The 19,061-nt window shown below is 52.4% G+C and overlaps 2 protein-coding genes across 2 annotated transcripts; both read right to left on the bottom strand.

Annotated features, from left to right (window-relative positions):
- Positions 1-512: 512 nt before the first annotated feature.
- NRROS (negative regulator of reactive oxygen species) lies at positions 513-5,108 on the bottom strand. Its single transcript, XM_005529513.3, has 4 exons — positions 4,976-5,108; positions 4,190-4,288; positions 3,631-3,754; positions 513-3,398 (listed from the first exon to the last, which is right to left on the bottom strand). Exons 3-4 carry the CDS (start codon positions 3,736-3,738, stop codon positions 1,440-1,442), a joined length of 2,067 nt encoding a protein of 688 aa, XP_005529570.2. The 5' UTR covers positions 3,739-3,754; positions 4,190-4,288; positions 4,976-5,108; the 3' UTR covers positions 513-1,439.
- An 8,613-nt stretch (positions 5,109-13,721) lies between these two features.
- Positions 13,722-18,722, bottom strand: FBXO45 (F-box protein 45). Its single transcript, XM_005529512.3, has 3 exons — positions 18,447-18,722; positions 17,828-18,184; positions 13,722-16,212 (listed from the first exon to the last, which is right to left on the bottom strand). Exons 1-3 carry the CDS (start codon positions 18,720-18,722, stop codon positions 16,027-16,029), a joined length of 819 nt encoding a protein of 272 aa, XP_005529569.2. The 3' UTR covers positions 13,722-16,026.
- Between the last annotated feature and the right edge of the window lie 339 nt (positions 18,723-19,061).

Raw genomic sequence — 19,061 nt, 5'->3', positions numbered from 1 at the left:
TGCAGCCAGCTTTGGCTCCCCCTGCCTGCACCATCCCTGGCATCCTCCCAGGAAAACCTCCCAGGAAAATCCTCCCAGCTTCAGGCCAGCCTCAGGCATCTCCCTCCAGCACCTCTCAGGACAACTCCACTGGGCTTGAGCCCCCTGGCACACCCCACATCACTGAGCCCACCCACACCTGGGCAAGGACAAGTCCCCTGAATTCCCACTCCAACACTGCTGCAATGCTTCCCTGTATCCCATTCCCATTAAACATGTTTCACTAGAAAAATCCCAACAGTGCCCAGGAATAAAGCCACTCCAGTTCTCAGAAGGGCTTTTGGGTTAGCACAAACCACCATCACTTCTCCTTTCCCCTCAGTGATGCCCGCGGAACAGAGCAGAACTTCCCCAGGTACTGCTTGCTGCTCTGGGAGAGCCAGGGTGTGCTGTAAGGGAGCCGGGTGAAGGAAACCCCCGGGCACTGCTGGAGCGACCGCCCGCAGGAGCAGGGCTTGCACAACAAGGAGGAAGGATTTCTCTTCGTTTCCTTTGTATATTTAATCCAGCAGTCACTGGAGAAATATAAATCCATGATAAAATATCACTGAGGGATATAATTTACCCTCCTGCTTTTCAATCGATATTTCCCATTGGTAACTTGGGCTGTTTTTAATGGGCTTTTCTAACCCAGACTGTGACTTAGTGAAGAAACAACACCCCAAAATGTGTCTTTCAGCCCTACCCAGCGCCTGTCTTTATCAGCACATGCACATGGTGCATGATCAGTGCTGCCTGCAAGTTTGGCAGTGCCAGCAAGAGCAGTGTGGAAAGCTGTAGCTACAGAGACCCTTCTCCGCAGCGCCCAGGTGATATTTATTCCAGCCTGGAACATTTTGTGGAGGCTGGTTGCAGATCTGGAGGACATTTTGAATTGGCTACAGGTGGGAATAAATAAAAGGAACTGCTGGAAGGAGTGAGGGAGGGGGAAAGCAGTGCTGGAGAAAACTGTCACAGAATCCCAGAATGGTCTGTGTTGGAAGGGACCTTAAAAACCCATCTGGTTACAACAACAGCCATGGGCAGGGACACCTTCCTCTAGATCAGACCACTCCTAGCTCACTCCAACCTGGCCTTGAGCACTTCCACAGATGGGGCATCCACAGATTTTCTGGGCAACTTGTCCTTTCAGCCAATGAATGTTTGATGTCGTGTCCACTCAGCTCTCACCAACACCAGCTAAAGGTTTCTGCTGAAGACATGTTCCTTGTGGATTCCCAGCGCTACATCACCAAACATGGCCCACATCCTTTGGGTACCATTAGGGCAGGAATGGCAGCTCTCCCAGCACCTCCTGTCCTGCATCCATCAGGTTTCCATCCTGACCACCTCGGAGGGGTTATCACCTGTACTCCTGAGCACCTGCTGTTATTGGCTATTCCTGAGCCCTTCCTCAGCCATTAGTAAGGGCTGGACACCCCACACCGGGTTTTCACCATTTTCAGCAGCTTCTCCTTGAGCATGAGGAAGACAACAACAAAGGCCACCAAGAGCGTCAGGCAGGTGGGCAGAGCCAGCACCAGGTAGAGCAGCACCAGGTCGGCCGTCTGCCATTGGCAGCTCTGCAGGACGGGCTCGGGCAGTGCGCCGGGGCTCAGCGCGCGGGAGCCGTGGCTGCAGGTCACCTCCTGCCCATCGGGGACACACAGCCCCTCCACCTGCTGCAGAGCGTCCCACCAGCCCAGCATGCAGCAGTTGTAGGGGTTTCGGCTGACGTAGAGCTCCCGCAGGCTCCTCCCCAGCGGTACCTGTGCCAAGTCCGGCGGCAGCGCCGGGAGGCAGTTGTCCCGCAGGTCCAGGCTGCGCAGCCTCAGGGTACCCAGCGAGCTGGGGAACACAGCCAAGGAATTCCCGGAAAGGTCCAAGCGCACGAGGCTGTTCAGGGCAGAGAGGTCCACAGTGGTGGAAGAGAGGCTGGTGTTCCTCAGAGACAGCACCTGCAGTGTCAGGACAAGGTCCTGCAGCCACCCCAGGTCCCCCGACAGCACCTGGTGGTTGTCAGAGAGGTCCAGATGCATCAGCGATGTCCCCTGGAAGGGGTGGCTGCTCAGCCCCTGCAGACCACAGCCAGCCAAGGAGAGATGGGTTAAGGTCTCCACACCCCTGATGTCCACGCAGGGGAGACTCTCGGCCTCACCTGGCTGGGGACAGAGGTCAACCCGGTTGTGGCTGAGGTCCAGAGTAGTGATCTTTCTGGTGTGGGTGAAAATCCCGGGAGGAAGGGCCTGCAGCCTGTTGGTGCTGAGGTTGAAGAGCTGCAAGTTGGGTAGGATGTCCCCAGCGCCCACCTTCATCCCTAGCTCCACCAGCTGATTCTGGCTGAGGTCCAGGTCTGTCAGCATGGCCAAGGGGTCCTCCTCCGACAGGTGAAATGCCTCCAGGCAGTTCTGGTTGAGCTTTAGGTGAGTCAAGGAGGGCATCTGGGCCAGGAAATCATCTGGCAGGCCCCAGACCTGGTTCTGGCTCATGTCCAGGAGGTGCAGGGAGGAGAGGTTGCTGTGGCAGAGTTCATCCCAGAGCCTGACCGTCGTGATGTTGGTGGAGTTGCCATCAATGATCAGGAACTGCACAGTGACGTTGGCCAGGGAGGTGCCGTTGGGTAGACGCTGGTAGAAGCTCATCCTGTTGTCCTGCAGCAGCAAGGAGTGCAGCTTGCTCTGCTGGGGCAGCACAGGGAAAAACAGGAGGTGGTTGTGGGACAGGTCCAGCACCTCCAGCTCAAAGAGGTCATCACTTTGCAGGGTCATAAACCACTCAATGACATTGTTGCTGACATTGAGCACCCTGAGCTGGGTCAGGCCAAACCCCACCAGACACGGGAGGTAGTTGTAAGCTATGTTGAGCCTCTGCAGCCTCTGCAGCCCTTCAAAAGCATTGTCAATCTCAAAGATGTAGTTTTTCTCCAGGTTCAGCTCCACAAGCTGTGTCAGGTTTGTGAAGATGGATGAGTCCAACCTCATGATGACGTTCCTGGCCACAGACAGGGACTCCAAGGAAGAGAGGTTTGAGACTAAAATTGATACCATGTCCTCCCTGAGCTGGTTTCCAGCCAGATCCAGTGTCCTCAAGGCCGGCAGAGCAGAAAGAGCAGCAGCTGTCAGTGAGTAGTTGGTGAAGAGCAGGTTGTCTGTCAAGGAGAGCACCTCCAGGCCTTGGCTGCTGAGGAAGGCACCAGGCTCAATAAGCTCCAGCCGGTTCCTGGTCAAGCTGAGATGCCAGAGCTGGGGATACAGGAGCAGAGAGGCATTTCCCAGGACCTGGATAGTGTTGTCATCAAGAAACAGCTCCTCAGTATCGCCTCGAAGGTTTCCTGGGATGGAACTCAGCCATCTCCCAGTGCAGTCCATGATGCTCTGCACCTGAAGGAAGAGGAGAATATTTAATACCACCTTGGGGCCAGGAGATGAAAAGGAAGAAGTCTGGGGAGCAGAGTAAGGGGGGAGGAGGTGGCTCTTTGGTTATAGCCTTGGCACACCAGTCCTCTCCAAGCCAGTAGTTTGGATGGAAAAGTCTGGAGATGCTGAGTTACCTGGGCTTTGCCAGGCAGGACCAAGCACTCAGAGGGGCGAGGGTTCACAAGAGAGGACTTACGAGCTCACAGCCCCCAGGAGATGTTGCCCGGGCTGCGTCCATCCCGCTTCCCCATCCCACTGCCAGGAGGAGAAGAAGCAGAGAGAGACCAGGGAGCAGGGCCTCCATCTCAGTGGTGGCACTCCTGTGGAGAGGGAGGCAGAGGTGAGGAGGTCAGAAGTTGCAAACTGTTCACCCCAAAAGGCTTAGGTGGGCCACCATGAGCTGTCCATGGAAAAAGGGACCCCGAGCCCACCCACCCCAGCAGAAGCCCTCATGGGGCTCCCCCAGTTTGAGCCTGGAAGGCAGGGAAAGAGCAGGGATGGGGGTGGCAGCTCAGTCCTGCCTGGGGCAGCACAAGGGGAAAAGGCACCATTGGTGCTGCACAGCTGCTTGTGAAGGCCATTGAGCTGCATCCTTCCAGCAGGGTGTCCCCCCAGCAGGGCTCGTGTGCCCCTTCGTGGCACCAAACACTCCCCCAGGGGACAGCAACCCATCCCCACCGTCCCTCAAGGCCATCCCTGCTGGGGCCCTTCCAGGGAAGCAGAGGCTCTCCAGCAGGAGCTGCCCCGTTACTGACCTGGTGGGACCGGAGCTGACGGCATTTGCATCTGGGGAAATGCTGAAACTCAGGCAAATGAGCAGCAGTGTTTGGCACACGGCACTTTCACAGCTGCCGCTGCATGAAGAAGAAACAGGGTTATTTTGGGCAGCCCAGGTAGCCAGAGCCTCACAGCACAGAGGGAGCAGGGCATGTCCTGAACTGTCTCCTTCCTTGGGACAGCCAAAGTTTTGAGCTGGGGTCTTATCAAAGGAGGTTTTATTACTCTGGGGGAGATGGAGAGGTAGTCTCCTTTCCCCAGGCTGCTACTGACACACGGCACCTTTTGCCCTCTCAAGTCCTCAGAGTCCAGCAGCAACTCATACCCAGGCACAGTGGCAGGAGAGGGACCTTGGTCCTTGCTGCACCCAAAGGACACCAGTTTTGGCTCTGGCTCCTGATCCCCTCTGCAGAAACTCCCACTTTCCTTCACCCAGCTCAGCCTTTCTTCACTTCTTCCAACATCAGAAACACCTCTCTCCTCGCAGTGCTCCCTGGAGCTTCTGGGATAGCACCTGCCCAGCCAGGAGAGGAGGCAGCAGCCCCAGCAGGAAACCCTTGCCCGCAGCCCTACACCAGAGCCCACATCCAAGGGCTCTGGGAGCTCCCAGGGTGATCCCCACACTTCACACCAGCCCCAGCATGGGCCCACACAGCCACAGCTCTTCGAGCACAGGCATTGGTGACACCACAGATGCCCAGACTGGCACAGGGAGCCCCCGTGGTGTTTTCCCCCAGCACAGGTATCAGGGGGCAGTTACTCACCACGTGGAACAGCGCGTGGGCTTTGGCACGGTCCATGCTGCGGCCCCTCAGCTGCGCTCAGAGGGGTCCTGGGGTCAGGGGTAGGGGTGACCCGCGGGGTCCGTGTGCCACCCACCAGGGCCAGGTCCCAGCCACCCTCTCGCTGAGCACCAATATAGCCTTTGCGGAAGGAGCCAACGGAAACTGCAGTCACATGGAGGCAGCGAGCGCAGCCCAGCTCTCACTTACTGAGCTCAGCCTGGGTCATGCACTCACACACGGCTCCCCAGCAAGGAGGAACCACAGGGCCCAGGCAGGCAGCGAGGGGTACAGAGCATGCAGCTCCTGGGGACAAGCCGTGCGTGGCGACTCCTTTAGGCAGAACCCCTGCTCAGTGTTTCAGGCCACAGGGATGGTGGCTGGTGGTGTTTCCACTCTGCACAGCCACGCCATCACTCCTGCAGGATGGAGAAATGCCACCTCTGCATGGCACCTATTCCCATTGTGTCCCTCCAGACCCCTCTTGCCTCCAGTGCCCAGCCCAGGGATTCAACAGGAGCCAAGGGATGCGCGCCCCATGGAGGAAGAAGGTGCTGTTATTTCCTTTTGCATCCCAAGCCAAGGCTGGACATGTCCCAGGTGTTGAGTCCCCAGTAACTTTGGGATGTCAGTGCCTGTCCCTCACATTGTCCAAGTGGGATTCAGGATGCTCCTATCTGCCTTCTCCCAGACCTTTGGGTGTCTTGGGGCTGCTCAGGATACCAGCAAATCCAGCACCCAGGGCACAAGTCGGGACCACCCGGATAAAGGGATCTCCTGAGTGAAAGTCAGCAGAAATGGTTTTTCCTGCAGCTGCCAGGAAACAAAAATCCACATTTCCAAGGCAATATGCACAGGGAGGTCCCCTTCCTCCTCACCCCCATCCACCCCTGCTCTCCATCTCCCTACCCCATGTCTTCCCCTTCCCAGGCCCCTCATGCACCCCCAAGACCCCAGAAAATCCAGCCTCTGAGGAGGAAAACTTCACCCAGATGTACCTAGCTGGGGAAGGGTTCAAAACTATGGAGAAAAGACCCAACCCTGCAGCAGGACCAGGTCTGGGATCAGCAGGTCTATGTTCCACATGCCATGTGTTCCATGGTGCCAATGGGATATTTGCAGAGTCAGGAGATGAACAGTGTCACTGCAGCACACCAAGACCCTCTCCAAGGGACATCCCAGACAGGGTCTCCCCTCCCTGCCAGATCATGTGGCCCCCAGACTCCTGAAACCAGCAAAATTGACCGGGGAGATCATTTTCTTGCCTTCCCCCTAAATTTCATTTCTTCTCTGGGAGGAGGCTGACCTCTCCCATGTCACTCACAAAAAAGCCCTGTGGTTTCATTTCCTCCATTTTCAAGGAAGTTTGACATATAAAAATCAAGAAGGAGAAGAGAGAAGCAAACAGGAGTGGCAGAAGCTCACAGAAGGGCAAAATTCCCATGGCATTGCTCAAGGGTACATGAAAGGCTGAGACCAGCTGATAACCACAAACTCCTCATCCCAAACCCTGCCACAAGCCCAGACTCAAACCCCTCACCTGGTGCTTGGAGCCACTGGAGCTGGCAGAGCTGCAAAACTTGGGCATTCTCAGCTGTGACCACACTCTGCTCTCTGGAGGCTGCTGGGAGACCTTATGAGATTCTTTTTCATGGTGCCAATACCAAGGTGATGTCCTGGTGGTCAAACCAGTTGCCTCCTGCAGCCCAGCAGGAACTGGGAGAGGAAATAACCTGCTTCATCCCCTGCTTTGCCCCCAGCCCATCCCCAAAGCCAGGGCAGTGTAACCCCTCTCCCCAGCAGCAGCATGGGCTGGCAGAGCCCCTGCAGGGCCCATCCAGGTCTCCCCCGCCCCGCTGTCCCTGGAAAACAGCCCCACTCCAGGGCTGACCCCACGGCTCCGCACTGGGGCATCGGCAACAGCGCTGCTGCTCTTCACACCTTCCCCTCATCCTGCAGCCGGATGGTTCTCAAAAAGTCCTGAAGCTGCTGCTTCAGCACTGAGCTGCAGCTCAGTGGTGCAGGTGGGTTAAACTGAAGGAGATTCAGCTGCTTGGAGCCATGTCCAAACATGTAGCTGCAATTCCTGCAGCTGTAGGAGAAGACTGGGAATCCCCTTATGGTTTTACACCCAGTGAGCTTCTTCCGTTCCTCCCATCTCCTCCTCCTCCAATCTTTTACCCTTAACAACCTTCAAACTGTCAAACACAACCCAAGAGCAAAGCTGTGATAAGAGGGCAGGCTCCCAGTTTCTCCTGGAATTCACCCAGCACAGGACCCTTGGGAAAGGGGAAATTGCAACAGGAAACAGCAACCCCATCACTGAACATGTGTTTTCCTGCAGGAAATGCGATTTATTCCCAAGTGGAAGCACCAGAAGGGTCACTCATGGTTCACACAGCAGCAGGTGAGTGGAGGAAAAGGGAAACGGAAATATTTCTCCTTGGGCTTCCTTGACTTCCACAGGGATGGAGAACTGGTGAGAATATAAAAAATGGTTCTGCAAGGGATGATGGCTCAAAGCATCATTAATTTAATTTATTTAATCACCTGCTCTGGATAAAACAAGGAAAACTGAGGTCTCCTGTATCTCAGGAGCTGCCAACAGTAGTAGTTGCCTATAATTTAAGAGGAACTATGAACAGAAAAAGAAATCAGAATTTGTTCCATGGGCAAAAGGGAAAAGCTAAAATGGACAGCTCGATGCCTGAAGTTTAAACAAGCTCTGGAGTTTCATCTGGCTGAATTTCCCAGCGGGAATCCCCTCAGTTTAAGCCCAGGGGGTAGCTAGGGATGTGCCCCATCCCAGGATGGTGCTCTGCTGTACAGGAGTGTGGGCTCAGAGAGCCCCAGCGCTGCAGCAGGGCTGGAGCTCTGCAGGAAGCACAGCTCCCCTTGGGGCAGCTCCTGCAGGGGAAACCAAGGGACAAAAATCAAGGATTTAAAATCAGCCTCAAAACTATCTTTTCCCCCAAGCTGTGGCCAAAACACCTTCCTGCTGCTTTACCGGGGTGCAAGGAAAGGAGCATGCCAGCTCTTGCATCTGTCAGTAAAGCTCCAGGCTCTGGTTTTGCAGTGACTTGTGTGCCTGGGAGCCCCTGGAGCTCCAGCACCCTCCTCTGGGATGACTCCATTCCACCCCCTACCATGGGCAGGGACACCTTCCACTAGCCCAGGTTGTTCCAAGCCTCATCCAACCTGGCCTGGAACACTTCCAGGGCCAGGGCAGTCACAGCTTCTCAGGGCAACTGTGCCAGGGCCTCACCTCCCTTACAGCCAAGAATTTCTTCAATGTATTTCCAGCTGTCAGGAATCTCCTAGCTCTTGCCAGGTTTTCAGATGGAAAGCAGGGTTCAAAGAAGACTTCTTTGAAGCCAGGATTAATTCTGGGCTGTTCTGAGCAGAGCCCTGGGCTTCCTCACCCACCCTTGCAGCATCACACTGGCTGCCAACACCAGGGCAGATCAGGGAGGAGGGGGGAGGCAATAATCACCCAGACTGGTAACATGCTACAAGCCTACAGGGATCCAAGCAAACTGCAGCAAAAACAATCGGGAAAATTTTGTCTTTGGGCTTTGGGGGACATTTGATCAAGGATCTAAACACCGATCATGAGCCTCACAGCAAGAACTTCATAGAAGATCCTACATCAGTGTCCAAAGGTGCCCATTTCCTCTCTGGGACTCGGAAGAAAAGCAGGAATATGATTTAGTGAGAAGCAAACCCATGTTCCTGAGAGCACAGGGTGGGGAGGGAAGAGAGGAGCTGGTCAGTGCTTTGGCCACAGCCCCTTGCCAGAGCCCATGCTGGGGCTGAGGCTCCACTCGGTTCCCTTCCCACAGGCAGCTCCATCCGTGGTCACTGCTCTTCCTCCTCGGCCTGTAAATGAGGAGGAAGTGGCTGGAGAGGGAAAGCTGCAGAGGGGATCTCATTTCCCCCCTGCTCCCCCCCTGTGGCCAGGCTCCATCACTGCCCGTGTTCCCAGGCCAGGGTTTGAGGGCTCCTGGGATTCACCACCACAAAGCCAAGTCAAACCTTCTCCTGGGAGAGCGGGAGAGCATCTGGATCACTTGGTCTCCAGAGCACAGCATGCAGCAGGATGTGTTGGATGCTGAAGCAGCAGAATCTCGTATTTCTGAGCAACTGGAAGCCAAGTGCATCTACTCCCTTATGATCTGAGACTGTCCAGTTGCTCTAGAGGATGGCATCTGCAGGAGAAGCCAGCACCCAAAGAAAAGACCTTTGATTTTTTTGCCAAGAGTGGTTGTGGCTGCCCCTGGATCCCTGGAAGTGTTCCAAGCCAGGTTGGATGGGGCTTGGAGCAACCTGGGATAGTGGGAGGTGTCCCTGCCCACAGCAGAGGGTGGGACTGGATGGGCTTTAATGTCCCTTCCAACCCAAACCATGCTGGGATTCCTCCTAGATCTCCTCAAGGGCTGGAAAGTCCCACAGCCAGGTTGCTTTCATCTAGTTTGGACTTTGACTGGAGTTAGACCTGATGGAGCTGCCCAAGCTTTTCCCACAGGATTGCCAAATGTGTGGATAAATTGACCTTTTTTGAACTGTACAATAAAATAAACCTCTGAAAGCAATAAACCACTCTGACCCAGGTACTCCAGCATGTTAACCAAAGTTTTTTACCATGGAATCATGGAATGGTTTGGGTGGGAAGGGACATTAAAGGCCGTCTTGTTCCACCCCTGCCATAGACAGGGACACCTTCCACTAGGCCAGGGTGTTCCAAGTCCCACCCAACCTGGCCTGGAACATTTCCAGGGATGGGGCAGCCACAGCTTCTCTGGGCAACCTGTGCCAGGAGGGAAGAATTTCCTCCTACTATCAAATCTAAACCTCCTGTCTGTCGGTTTTTAGCCTAAAACTCTTAAGGCTGGTGGCTGTAAGTCACCAGAAGGAGAAGGTTTGGACAAGTCACTGCTGTGACATCATTCAGGAATGCAAATTGTGACCAAAAAAATACTCCCATTTGCAGCCCCATAAATTCCCTTCCTGCTGCCACTCTGCTTCAGAGAAGTGAGTAATTCACTCACAAACACAAAGGGAAGTGAAACTCTGTCAACTCCTTGCAGAGCTCAGTGTGTCCCACCCATCTTCCTCTGTGGCCAAAAGGGCCAACATCCCTGTGCCACAGCCTGCTCTGGCAGGCACATCTTCTGGAAGCAGATGCATGCTACAAAGTCTTCTTTTCCCAGGTTTTCAGCCATAGGGTGCAGCATTCCTGCTTTCTAGCGTGCTCCCTGAGGGACAAAGCCTGTCTGTGAGTTTCAGGGTTTGGAGTTAGAGCACACTCTTGCACTTATATCCCAAGACCATATCCCTTGGTCTTGGGTAAAACAGGAAAGCTGCCAGGATGTTTCTGTGGGTTTTTAAAACAAACTGTAATATGTGACACCACTGTAACACAAGTGACCTCATTGCTGTATCTGAAATGCCAACCCTGCAGCCATTCCTGGGAGAGACTGAAAGCAGCTTCACCTCTCAATCTGGGACCTGAATCAGCACAGGAGTGCAGGAGGGGGGAGGTTCAGTCAGACACATAGATCAATACTGAGATCTCCCCTCCTGCTCTCCACGTTCCTGCCGGGAAGAACAGCTCACTCTGCCAGTAGAGTTGTGCCCCAGAGCTGCACAGCGCTGTGGGGTGAGGTGGGCACGTAAAACCACCTGGTTTCCATCCTACACACTCCCCTGAGTCCCACTAATGTTCCAACTCTGTTCCAGTTCTGCTCATGTCAATTATTTACCCAGGAATAGATAAAACCTTATGCTGATGCTGAGATAAAACCTTTTGGCTGCTTCCAAAGCAAGATCCCACCCTCCTGCTCTGCTCTTGCACAAGACCTTGTGGAAGGGCTCAGGTGCCCAATGTCAGATGGGATCTGGCGTGAGGAAAGCGGCCCCTGTCACCTGAGCACAGAAAAAACAAACAAAAAGCCATCAAAGAAATCCAAAATGTGATCTGGAACTGGCAAAGGATGTACAACCTGCTCTAGTGGAAGGTACCCCTGCCTATGACAGGGGCTGGAACTGGATGAGTCCTTTCCAGACCAAACCAGTCTGGGATTCCATGAGAAATGTTTACCCCTGCAGTATCTGAATACGATAAAAAAGCATTTTGGCCAACATCCATTTCCCTACTAGCAGGTTTGTCCAGCACTTTATAAAGCCACATAGTGGAGCTGGCAGAGTTTACTCTCTTAGATTGCTATTTAGAAGTGATGAGATGTGGATAAGTTCTCCTAAGCGAGGGAAGCTGCAGATTAAAAAGGACAAACTAAATCAAACAGTCGTGAAACCACTGCAGGTAGCTCACACCACACCTGCCAGTGCAGGCATGAAGGGAAAATCCATTAAATTCCTAAATTGGTAAAATTGCAGAAGAATAAACAACACTTGTAACATACAATGAGTTCGGTTTCAAAATCCCCTTTCAATTACTCTGATTTTTTTTTTTCAATTGCAATGGATTTTTTTTTAAATCATCTTTTTGCTGATACCACTATTTCCTCATCATAAATGCCTGAGGGGAAGAAAAGCAAGTCTTGGAAAAAGTGGACCTTGAACAGCAACTCTGACATTTTGGTTGAGCCTCTCAATTCCCTTTCAATCCTTTAAGGTGATCTTGGAGCTTTGGCTCAGTTTGGTGTCACTAAAAATCATTTTCTGGAATGCAAATATTTGCTCAGCCTATTTCAAAATGCAGAGTTCAAATGAAGGAGTGAATTTTCAAAAATTCTATGTCCATCATCCACTTCTGCTGAGGGTTTTTAGTTTGGTCTGGTTTTTGAAAAGAACAGGAAGTAATTGTTAAGGGAGAAGGTTCCACAATAGAAACATTTCTTGTACTCAGCGTTTGTTTGAGCACAAGTCAAGGCTCCCACAGCTTTGCCCTCTCGTGGGGAGATGGGAGAGTTCCTTTGGTAGTCACAGCATCATCCGGCAGCAGGAAAAAAAACTGTTTAAGGGATTAATTAGGTCCAGCAGTACTGCAGGAAAAGCTTTCTGTCTTCATTCACTGCTTCATTCATTTTTTCTTTCATCATACTCTAGCACAGGGTGGGCTACTGTCCCTTACAGAGTCAAGCACTGCCACTGCCAATCCCCTGAAAACCTGACTTTTAAGTGTAGAAAGGATCTTAGTGCAATTTCAGTAATTCTGTTTTCTGTCTGCAGATTTCACTGCAAGTAAGTGAAAAAAAAATTCATTTACACATCTAAGAGCTATTTATAACATGTAAAAACCGAAATATTCACATGGAAAGACCATGAAGACTTAAGGAATGACTGAGGACTGCTCACCTCTCAAATACCTTAAGAAAACCAGCTAAGAAAAAAACAGCTAAGAAAACCAGTTAAGAAAACCAGCTTAAATACCTTAAGATCCAGCTATGATCAGGCCCAGTGTTATTTTAACTCATCGCTCTTGTCACCAACCCAGCGAAAATGGAAGAGGAGAAAAAAAATAGAGGCAGCCATCTGGAAACACACCCAGTCTGCTCAGGGAATTTAGAAATGTAGATCAGAGATAAGCAGGGAGAAAAGTTGGATTTCTTGCTGTCAGATTATGAGGCAGGCAGGGAAGAGCACAGCCACAGCACCGGGGCCATCTGCTCCTGCCTGTGTTTGTCACCTGGCCGTGGCCAGGAGGGACAGGACCGAGGGGCCTTTGCCAGGGGAAGGTGCACACAGGGCTCCCAAGAATGTGCTGCAGCCTTTCAGCTGGGATAAAAGCATTTTCCAGGAGGGAGTTTCTTAGCCCATCTTGATTTATCAGTTTGTCAGCAGCACCTGAGGAGTCCCACGACCAGCGTAGGGCCAGCACAAGACACCACCAAGGGCAAGAACAGCCTCTGCCCCCAAACTAGTGACCACATTGAGCTCCTCACCTCCTCAGAGAAATGACAGGGACAGAGGACTGACTGTTCAGCTCCCAACAGATTTCACAGCACACTCAGACCACATGGAATTCTGAATTTTATTAAAATGACAGATAAAATGCTCACTTATCCCAAAACCCTGTAAGATTCTGAAGCCAAGACCTGTTAGTCTGACCAATTTCTGTTATGGAGGCTGCGAATACTTGATGTTCTCCCTGACCAAAGCCCTTAAATCCCTTGTCAGGGCAGGAAAAATACCCCAAACAATTTCTCAGCTCACCCTGAGGTACCTCAGGCTTAAAAAACCAACTCTGCTTTCTTGGTGATCAAGCACCAAACCTCTCTGCTCCTGAAGGAGGTGTCAGCCAAGATTTACTGCTTAAAAGCAAACTCTTGGTGCAGAGAGTTTAGAAAGCACCTCAGAGCTCAAAACCACAATACTTTTTCTAAAAGCACTGTGAAATATTAAATTTCCATAGGGAAAGCTAAGGAAACAGCAGGAAGCTGAGGGGGAAGGAGACCCCTCAGTGCAGCAATGGGGGCTGTGACCACACCAGCCCAACTCCAATCCAGAGGCCTCCAGCAGGCAGGAATGCCTTTCCCACAGTCATGAGTGAGAATCCCTGTTTCAGATGAGGCAATTTTCCAAGCAAAACTATCAGATCCCTGAGTTTCCAAGTCCTCCTTAACCACTCAGACTCTCTCTTTCCCAGCAGTCACACAGCAGATCACACAGTCCCAGTGCCTCTGTCCTCTTGGGGCACCAAACTGCAAACCCTTCTTCCCATCTGTGGGATTCCATGGATGCCATTCCAACAATCCACACCGATAGATCCTTCTGAATGATAGCAGAGTTTATTTTAATATTTTGTACAGCCAGCATTGGTCTCCAGGAATAAGTTATAATCTTACATAAGTGAGTCCACCCAAACCCACCCTTAAGGAATGTTCAACTTTCAGCATTTCTGATTTAGAGGGAAATTATTTAGAGGGTAAGATGCAGTCCGAAGAATGGGAATCAATCTGAATTTGTGACTAGAACTCCTCAGAATTCTCAGGGTTTCCTTGCCTCTAACTGGATCATGGACAACCACAGAGGTTGCATCTTTCAGGACTGCACTGAGAATACATTCATCCTGGGGACTATTTCTTTTCCTAAACTGGGCAGGGTTTTGTTTCCTTTATCCCCAACTCTCTGAACCACAGTTCTGCTCTGCAGACACTTTACAGTCCAGTACAATCAATGCCTGTAACAGATTTGTCTGGGAGGTACTTGGATGCCCATCCCACATCTTTTATTTGGCTGTTCTCAGCACCACCTAAAACACCTCCATTGCTCACAGCACATTCTGTCTGACGCAAGACCTTGATTTGCCTTTCAGCAATGAACACACAAAACAAATAAATACTTTTAAATCCTTTAAATGGCAACAACTTACACAGTTCTAGTGTAGAACCTGGTGGTTCTACCCAGCCAAAAGCACTCCAAGGCAAAGCCTCACTCACCTCCTTGAGGAACAGGGAGGGGGGTGAGCAACACCCCAAGAGGAATTCCTCCTTCTTCCATGCTCAGAGAATTGCCAGTGTCTGACACCAAGCAACTCACATTCTCTAACACAAAACAAACAAACAAAAAAAAAACAAGCAAAAAGAGGTTGTAAAAACATTTCCTTCTCCCTCTCCAAAAAGCAGCTCTGAAACAGCCCAGGCAGCTCTGAGAGATGTCAACCAGCACAAAACCAGAGTCATGAGCCAGCCATGGGTCTCACAGCCTTCCTGCCCTGTTAAAGGGCCCTCCTAGGGCTCCCTACACACCTTTCAGCCTCACAGGAAAGTGGCTTCACCAGGAATTTCCTCCTCACGACACCTGCCAGCTTCCCAGCCTGCACAGGCCAGCACATGGACACGCCTGGAGGGTCTGCACATGGCTTTGAGAAAATCAGTGAAGAGCACAAACACTGGATGTGATCCAGAATCCCCATCAAAGGGCTGGTGAGAGTTTTACTAGTTCAGGGCAGGTGAATGTTGGGGTACTGGGGGATTTGATTCAATTAAGAAAGGTTCAGGCAAGCCTTAAAGCTTTATATAAAGCCATTGAAGTTAAAAGTAAGGTCTGTTTGCAGAAGCCCAGTGCTCCTCCCATATCATGCTGAAACATTTCACAACAGTGATTAGCAAGTGAGAGAATGCTTTGAAAAGGTGGCGGTTTTGAGGTGGAGAGGAAGGCAAGCTCAGCGCTGTGCTCAGCCTTCCTTCCCCAAGGGAAGTGCAAGTTCTGGAGAGAGGAAACTCGCAGGGAAAACGTTTTTGTTTCCTACAGGGAACAAACCTTTCACTGAAGCCATGGAAACTTTCACAGGAAACAACCCAAAGTAGCACCGCACTCCACAAGAGCATCCCAAAACACATTACAACAGAACTGCACTGACACTAAGGCTGTACACCTGTCCCAGGTGTGTGTTCTGGTGCCAGGGAGGGGGGTGATTTTTTTCCCTTTAAGAAATTCTGTCCCAGTTAGAATAAAGCAAACCCTTTCTTTTAACTGTTCTTTTCAACGTTTTCTTTATATACAATCCTTAAAATACACTTAAAAATAGCTGCACACGTGTTGTATGGTTGTACTAGAGAAGGGCAGTTGCACAGACCGTGCCTCTCAGGACATTAAAAACTGTAAATACCCCCAGCAGCCCCGCTCTGCTCCAGCCCCCATGCTGGCCCCAAGGAGGGAAGGAAGGAACAAGCAGCTTGGAAATGGGAGTCTCTCACAAAACACGCCACTTACAAATCCCAGCGTAATTTCCTCAAGCATTTTTGTATCAAGTCCTTTCTTAAATGTTTGAGGTCACACTGCCATTTTAGCAATAAAATCTGTTGCAACATGCATGTGTCAGCTTCCCACTCAACCAACTGCAGCCCTGAGGATTTTTCTGGCCTGGTAGAAAGAGGAAATGTAACACAATTTCTGAAGCACGGCTGGTCCTCTGTTTCCATACTCCATGTGGTTCCCTTGATGGCTCTTGGACACACACCCACACCTTTTTGTTGTTTTTTTCCTCTAATACACGTTTCCCTCTAACCAACATGCAGATTTCTCCTCCCAAACGTCCACGTCTCGACGTCCCAACAAAACAATCCATGTCATCCATCCAGAGGCTTTCCCAAGTAGACCAAAGTCACTTCTGTGTTACCATACACAGCAGACACTGCTGGATACAGGCAAACTTTTGGCAGTCCTCTGAAGGCAACTCCCAAGAACTCATAGCCTCTCTCAAACGCTAATGTTTTGTCTTCCATGTCCAGGATAACTCGAATCCTTTCACCTATCTGAAACAGAGACAAGAGGGGGAGTAAAAATAACACACAGAAAGAGTCAGCATGTTCAGATGGAAACAAAAATAACGCAAAGTGTAATGTAGCAGAGAATTTTAAAGCAGGCCTGTCCTGCGTTTCATGATTGATTGCTCTTATGATGGGAATTTCCCAATTTCACCATAATCCTGAGTACCTCTGAAGCAGGACAGCCCACATCCACCATTTGTTTATGATAATAAACATGACCCTTCCCATATGAACCTATGAGAGAAGGCACTGCTTGCTGTGTGCTTTGAAAATACTACTGAGCTTTGGAATCTTTGCAATGGGCTCCAAGTTACCTGACCTCTGTGTTGCTGAGCAGCAACTGCTCTGTGAGGAGCATTTTTAAAAACAATGGATTTAAGAAAGACAAGTGCCACCTACAAAAAAATCCCAGAATAGACTAATATGCAGGTGCTGTCGCTGACAGGTATGTTCCCTCACCAAGGTAAAAGGAAATTTCAGTACAGTATGTCAAACAAAAACCCTAAAAATATATATACACACACACACACACACACGTGAAACCAACATTGACCACAGGAGGAGCCTTGGACCCAGGCAGGCCCAGAGCTCCCTGCGTTTATCTAGCACACATTATTTCAGACACCAATGAAAGTTCCAGGGAAAAGCCACAAGTGCAGCAGGCACCACACAAACTCCTGACTGTTCTCCAGCCAGCCCCAGCACTGGGAATTTCTTTCAGCCAACACTAATGCACACATGTGTTTCCTGTAAGCATGTTTTCTACTATCAGATCACAGCATATGCCTTAATAAACACAAAATAAACCAAAGGATCACCGATTTGAACTTTCACACAAAATCTAGGAGTATCAGATACAAGGTACTACACAGATCTTCATCCACAAGTGAAATGCAAGCCAGTAAAAAGCCACAGCACTGAGGGTCGGCCTGGATTATTTTTAAAGTCCCTTCTAACCCATTCTCTGAATATGAGATGGAAATTACAATGCTCCAGTTTAAGCTGTAACATGAGCAAATACAGCAGTGAAAAGGCAGTTGTGTGAGCAGGCAGAATGACAAGACAAGCACTTGTATGAGGACAAAAAGGTGGGGTGGCCTCTGCTCTTTAATACCCTGAAGTTATCGGAACATCAGGTTGCAGATAAAGGATGTCACCCACGGGAAGGTGGCCAGTGAGCAAAGCAGCAGCAATCAGCACTGCTGCAGGTTTCTGCAGGAAGACTCTCCCCTAAGCACTAACTTCAACTCACCCTGCCAGAAGACAACAAAGGAGTACAAACCTTGCTCTGGGGCAAGTCGCTACTTCAGGAAGCTACAACAGTCTTTTCAGGTTTTATTCCAAAAAGCACTACCATGTCTAAGCAGACACTCACAGTACAGGTTTCACACTCAGTGTTTTGAGATAAAAGTGTGGAAACAACCCAGGGTCAGATGCACCGAACACCAGACAGATGTAGCCTGCGGAAGCAGCATATGAAGGGGGGAAAAGGCTCACAAGGTGGAATCATTTGCCTTCTGCAGGGAAGGCAAAGAGACCTCTGAGGGTCACTTAGGAGCTGGGACAGCAAGGGACAGCCAGCACCCCCCAGCCCCCTCACCTGGTATTTGGGCGCGTTATTGCACTGGGGGAAGCTGCCGTTCACCTCCCCGTTATGCAGCAAGTTATTGTCCACCAGGTTCCAGCCCCAACTCTGGTCGTCGCTGCCCAGCAGGGCCACGTAGCCCTGGCACTGCATGGCCGCGCGCTTGGTGGCGATGCCGATGACGGCCACGGTGCCCAGCGGGCCCTCCCACCACACCTCCCAGGCGTGCCGGCCCTCGCTGAAGCCGATCTTGGTGCGCGCCCCGTCCGTGCTCTGTGCGATGGGGTTGCGGTGCAGCGTGAAGCCGTTCTTCTTGATGTACACGTTCCTCGAGCAGTCGTTGGTGCTGAAGGCGTGGTGGAAGGCACGGACCTGGGAGAGAAAAGGTGGATGGGGGAGATGGACGGGGCTTGGAGCAGCCTGGTCTAGTGGGAGGCGTCCCTGCCCACGGCAGCTTTAAGGTCCCTTCCAACCCAAACCATTGTGGTTCTAGGAGATAAAACCCTGTCATGTTTCCCAGCCTCCCGCCCCCTTCGTTTCCAATGGCGGGTGGGCCGGAGGGCTGGGGGGTGTCCCCAAGCTCCGGGGGAGGCGGTGAAGGGGTGTCCCCGCGGCTCGGGGGTCCCGGCCTCACCTTGCCCTTGTAGGTGGGCACGTTGCAGAGGATGTCGGTACGCAGGGCCTCCTCGGCCAGGCAGCGGGCGGCCAGGCTGCGCCACACCTCGCTGTTCTCGTCGCCGTGCAGGACGCGGTGCCACAGCTTGCAGACCAGCGCGCAGCTCCGCAGCTCCCGCAGCTCCAGGTACGAGAACACCAGCTCCAGAACCCGCCCCGGCCGCCGCCAGCCGGGCCCTCCCCCCGCCGCCGCGGCCGCCCCGGGGCCGGGCCCGGGGCCGGGCCCCGCCGCCATCGCCCCGCGCGCTCCCCTCGCCCGCCCGGTGTCGCCGGGGCCGCCCGAGGCCTCACGGCGCGGGGGCGCGCGGCGCCGCCATCTCGGCCGCGGGCACCGCCCCGCGCGTGCGCGGCGGGCGCGGGGGACCGGCGGGGGCGGGGGGGGGGGCGGCGGCGGGGGCGAGCGGGGCGCGGGGGGGGGGAGAGGAGCGCAGGGGAGCTGAGGTGAGAGCCGACCCCCCCGGGCCTCCCCAGCCGCCCCCGGGACGGCCCCGGCAGCGCCACGGGTCGGGCCGGGGGGCGGCCCCAGGGCCGGGCCTGCCGGGGCGGGGGGCGGTCCGACCCAGCTGCCGCAGGG

Source organism: Pseudopodoces humilis, chromosome 11 (assembly GCF_049639895.1).
Source record: "Pseudopodoces humilis isolate 2021_Gansu_Grassland_sample_001 chromosome 11, ASM4963989v1, whole genome shotgun sequence".
NCBI lineage: Eukaryota > Metazoa > Chordata > Aves > Passeriformes > Paridae > Pseudopodoces > Pseudopodoces humilis.
This window is presented reverse-complemented; position numbering and strand designations above follow the sequence as displayed.

Coding starts and splice junctions, on each gene's coding strand:
- FBXO45 (XM_005529512.3), bottom strand. CDS start 18,722: ATGGCGGCGGGGCCCGGCCCCGGGCCCGGCCCCGGGGCGGCCGCGGCG. Junction 18,185..18,446: donor TGCCCACCTACAAGGGCAAG/GTGAGGCCGGGA, acceptor TTTCTCTCCCAG/GTCCGTGCCTTCCACCACGC. Junction 16,213..17,827: donor ATAACGCGCCCAAATACCAG/GTGAGGGGGCTG, acceptor TCTCTGTTTCAG/ATAGGTGAAAGGATTCGAGT.
- NRROS (XM_005529513.3), bottom strand. CDS start 3,738: ATGGAGGCCCTGCTCCCTGGTCTCTCTCTGCTTCTTCTCCTCCTGGCA. Junction 3,399..3,630: donor CTCCTGGGGGCTGTGAGCTC/GTAAGTCCTCTC, acceptor CTCTTCCTTCAG/GTGCAGAGCATCATGGACTG.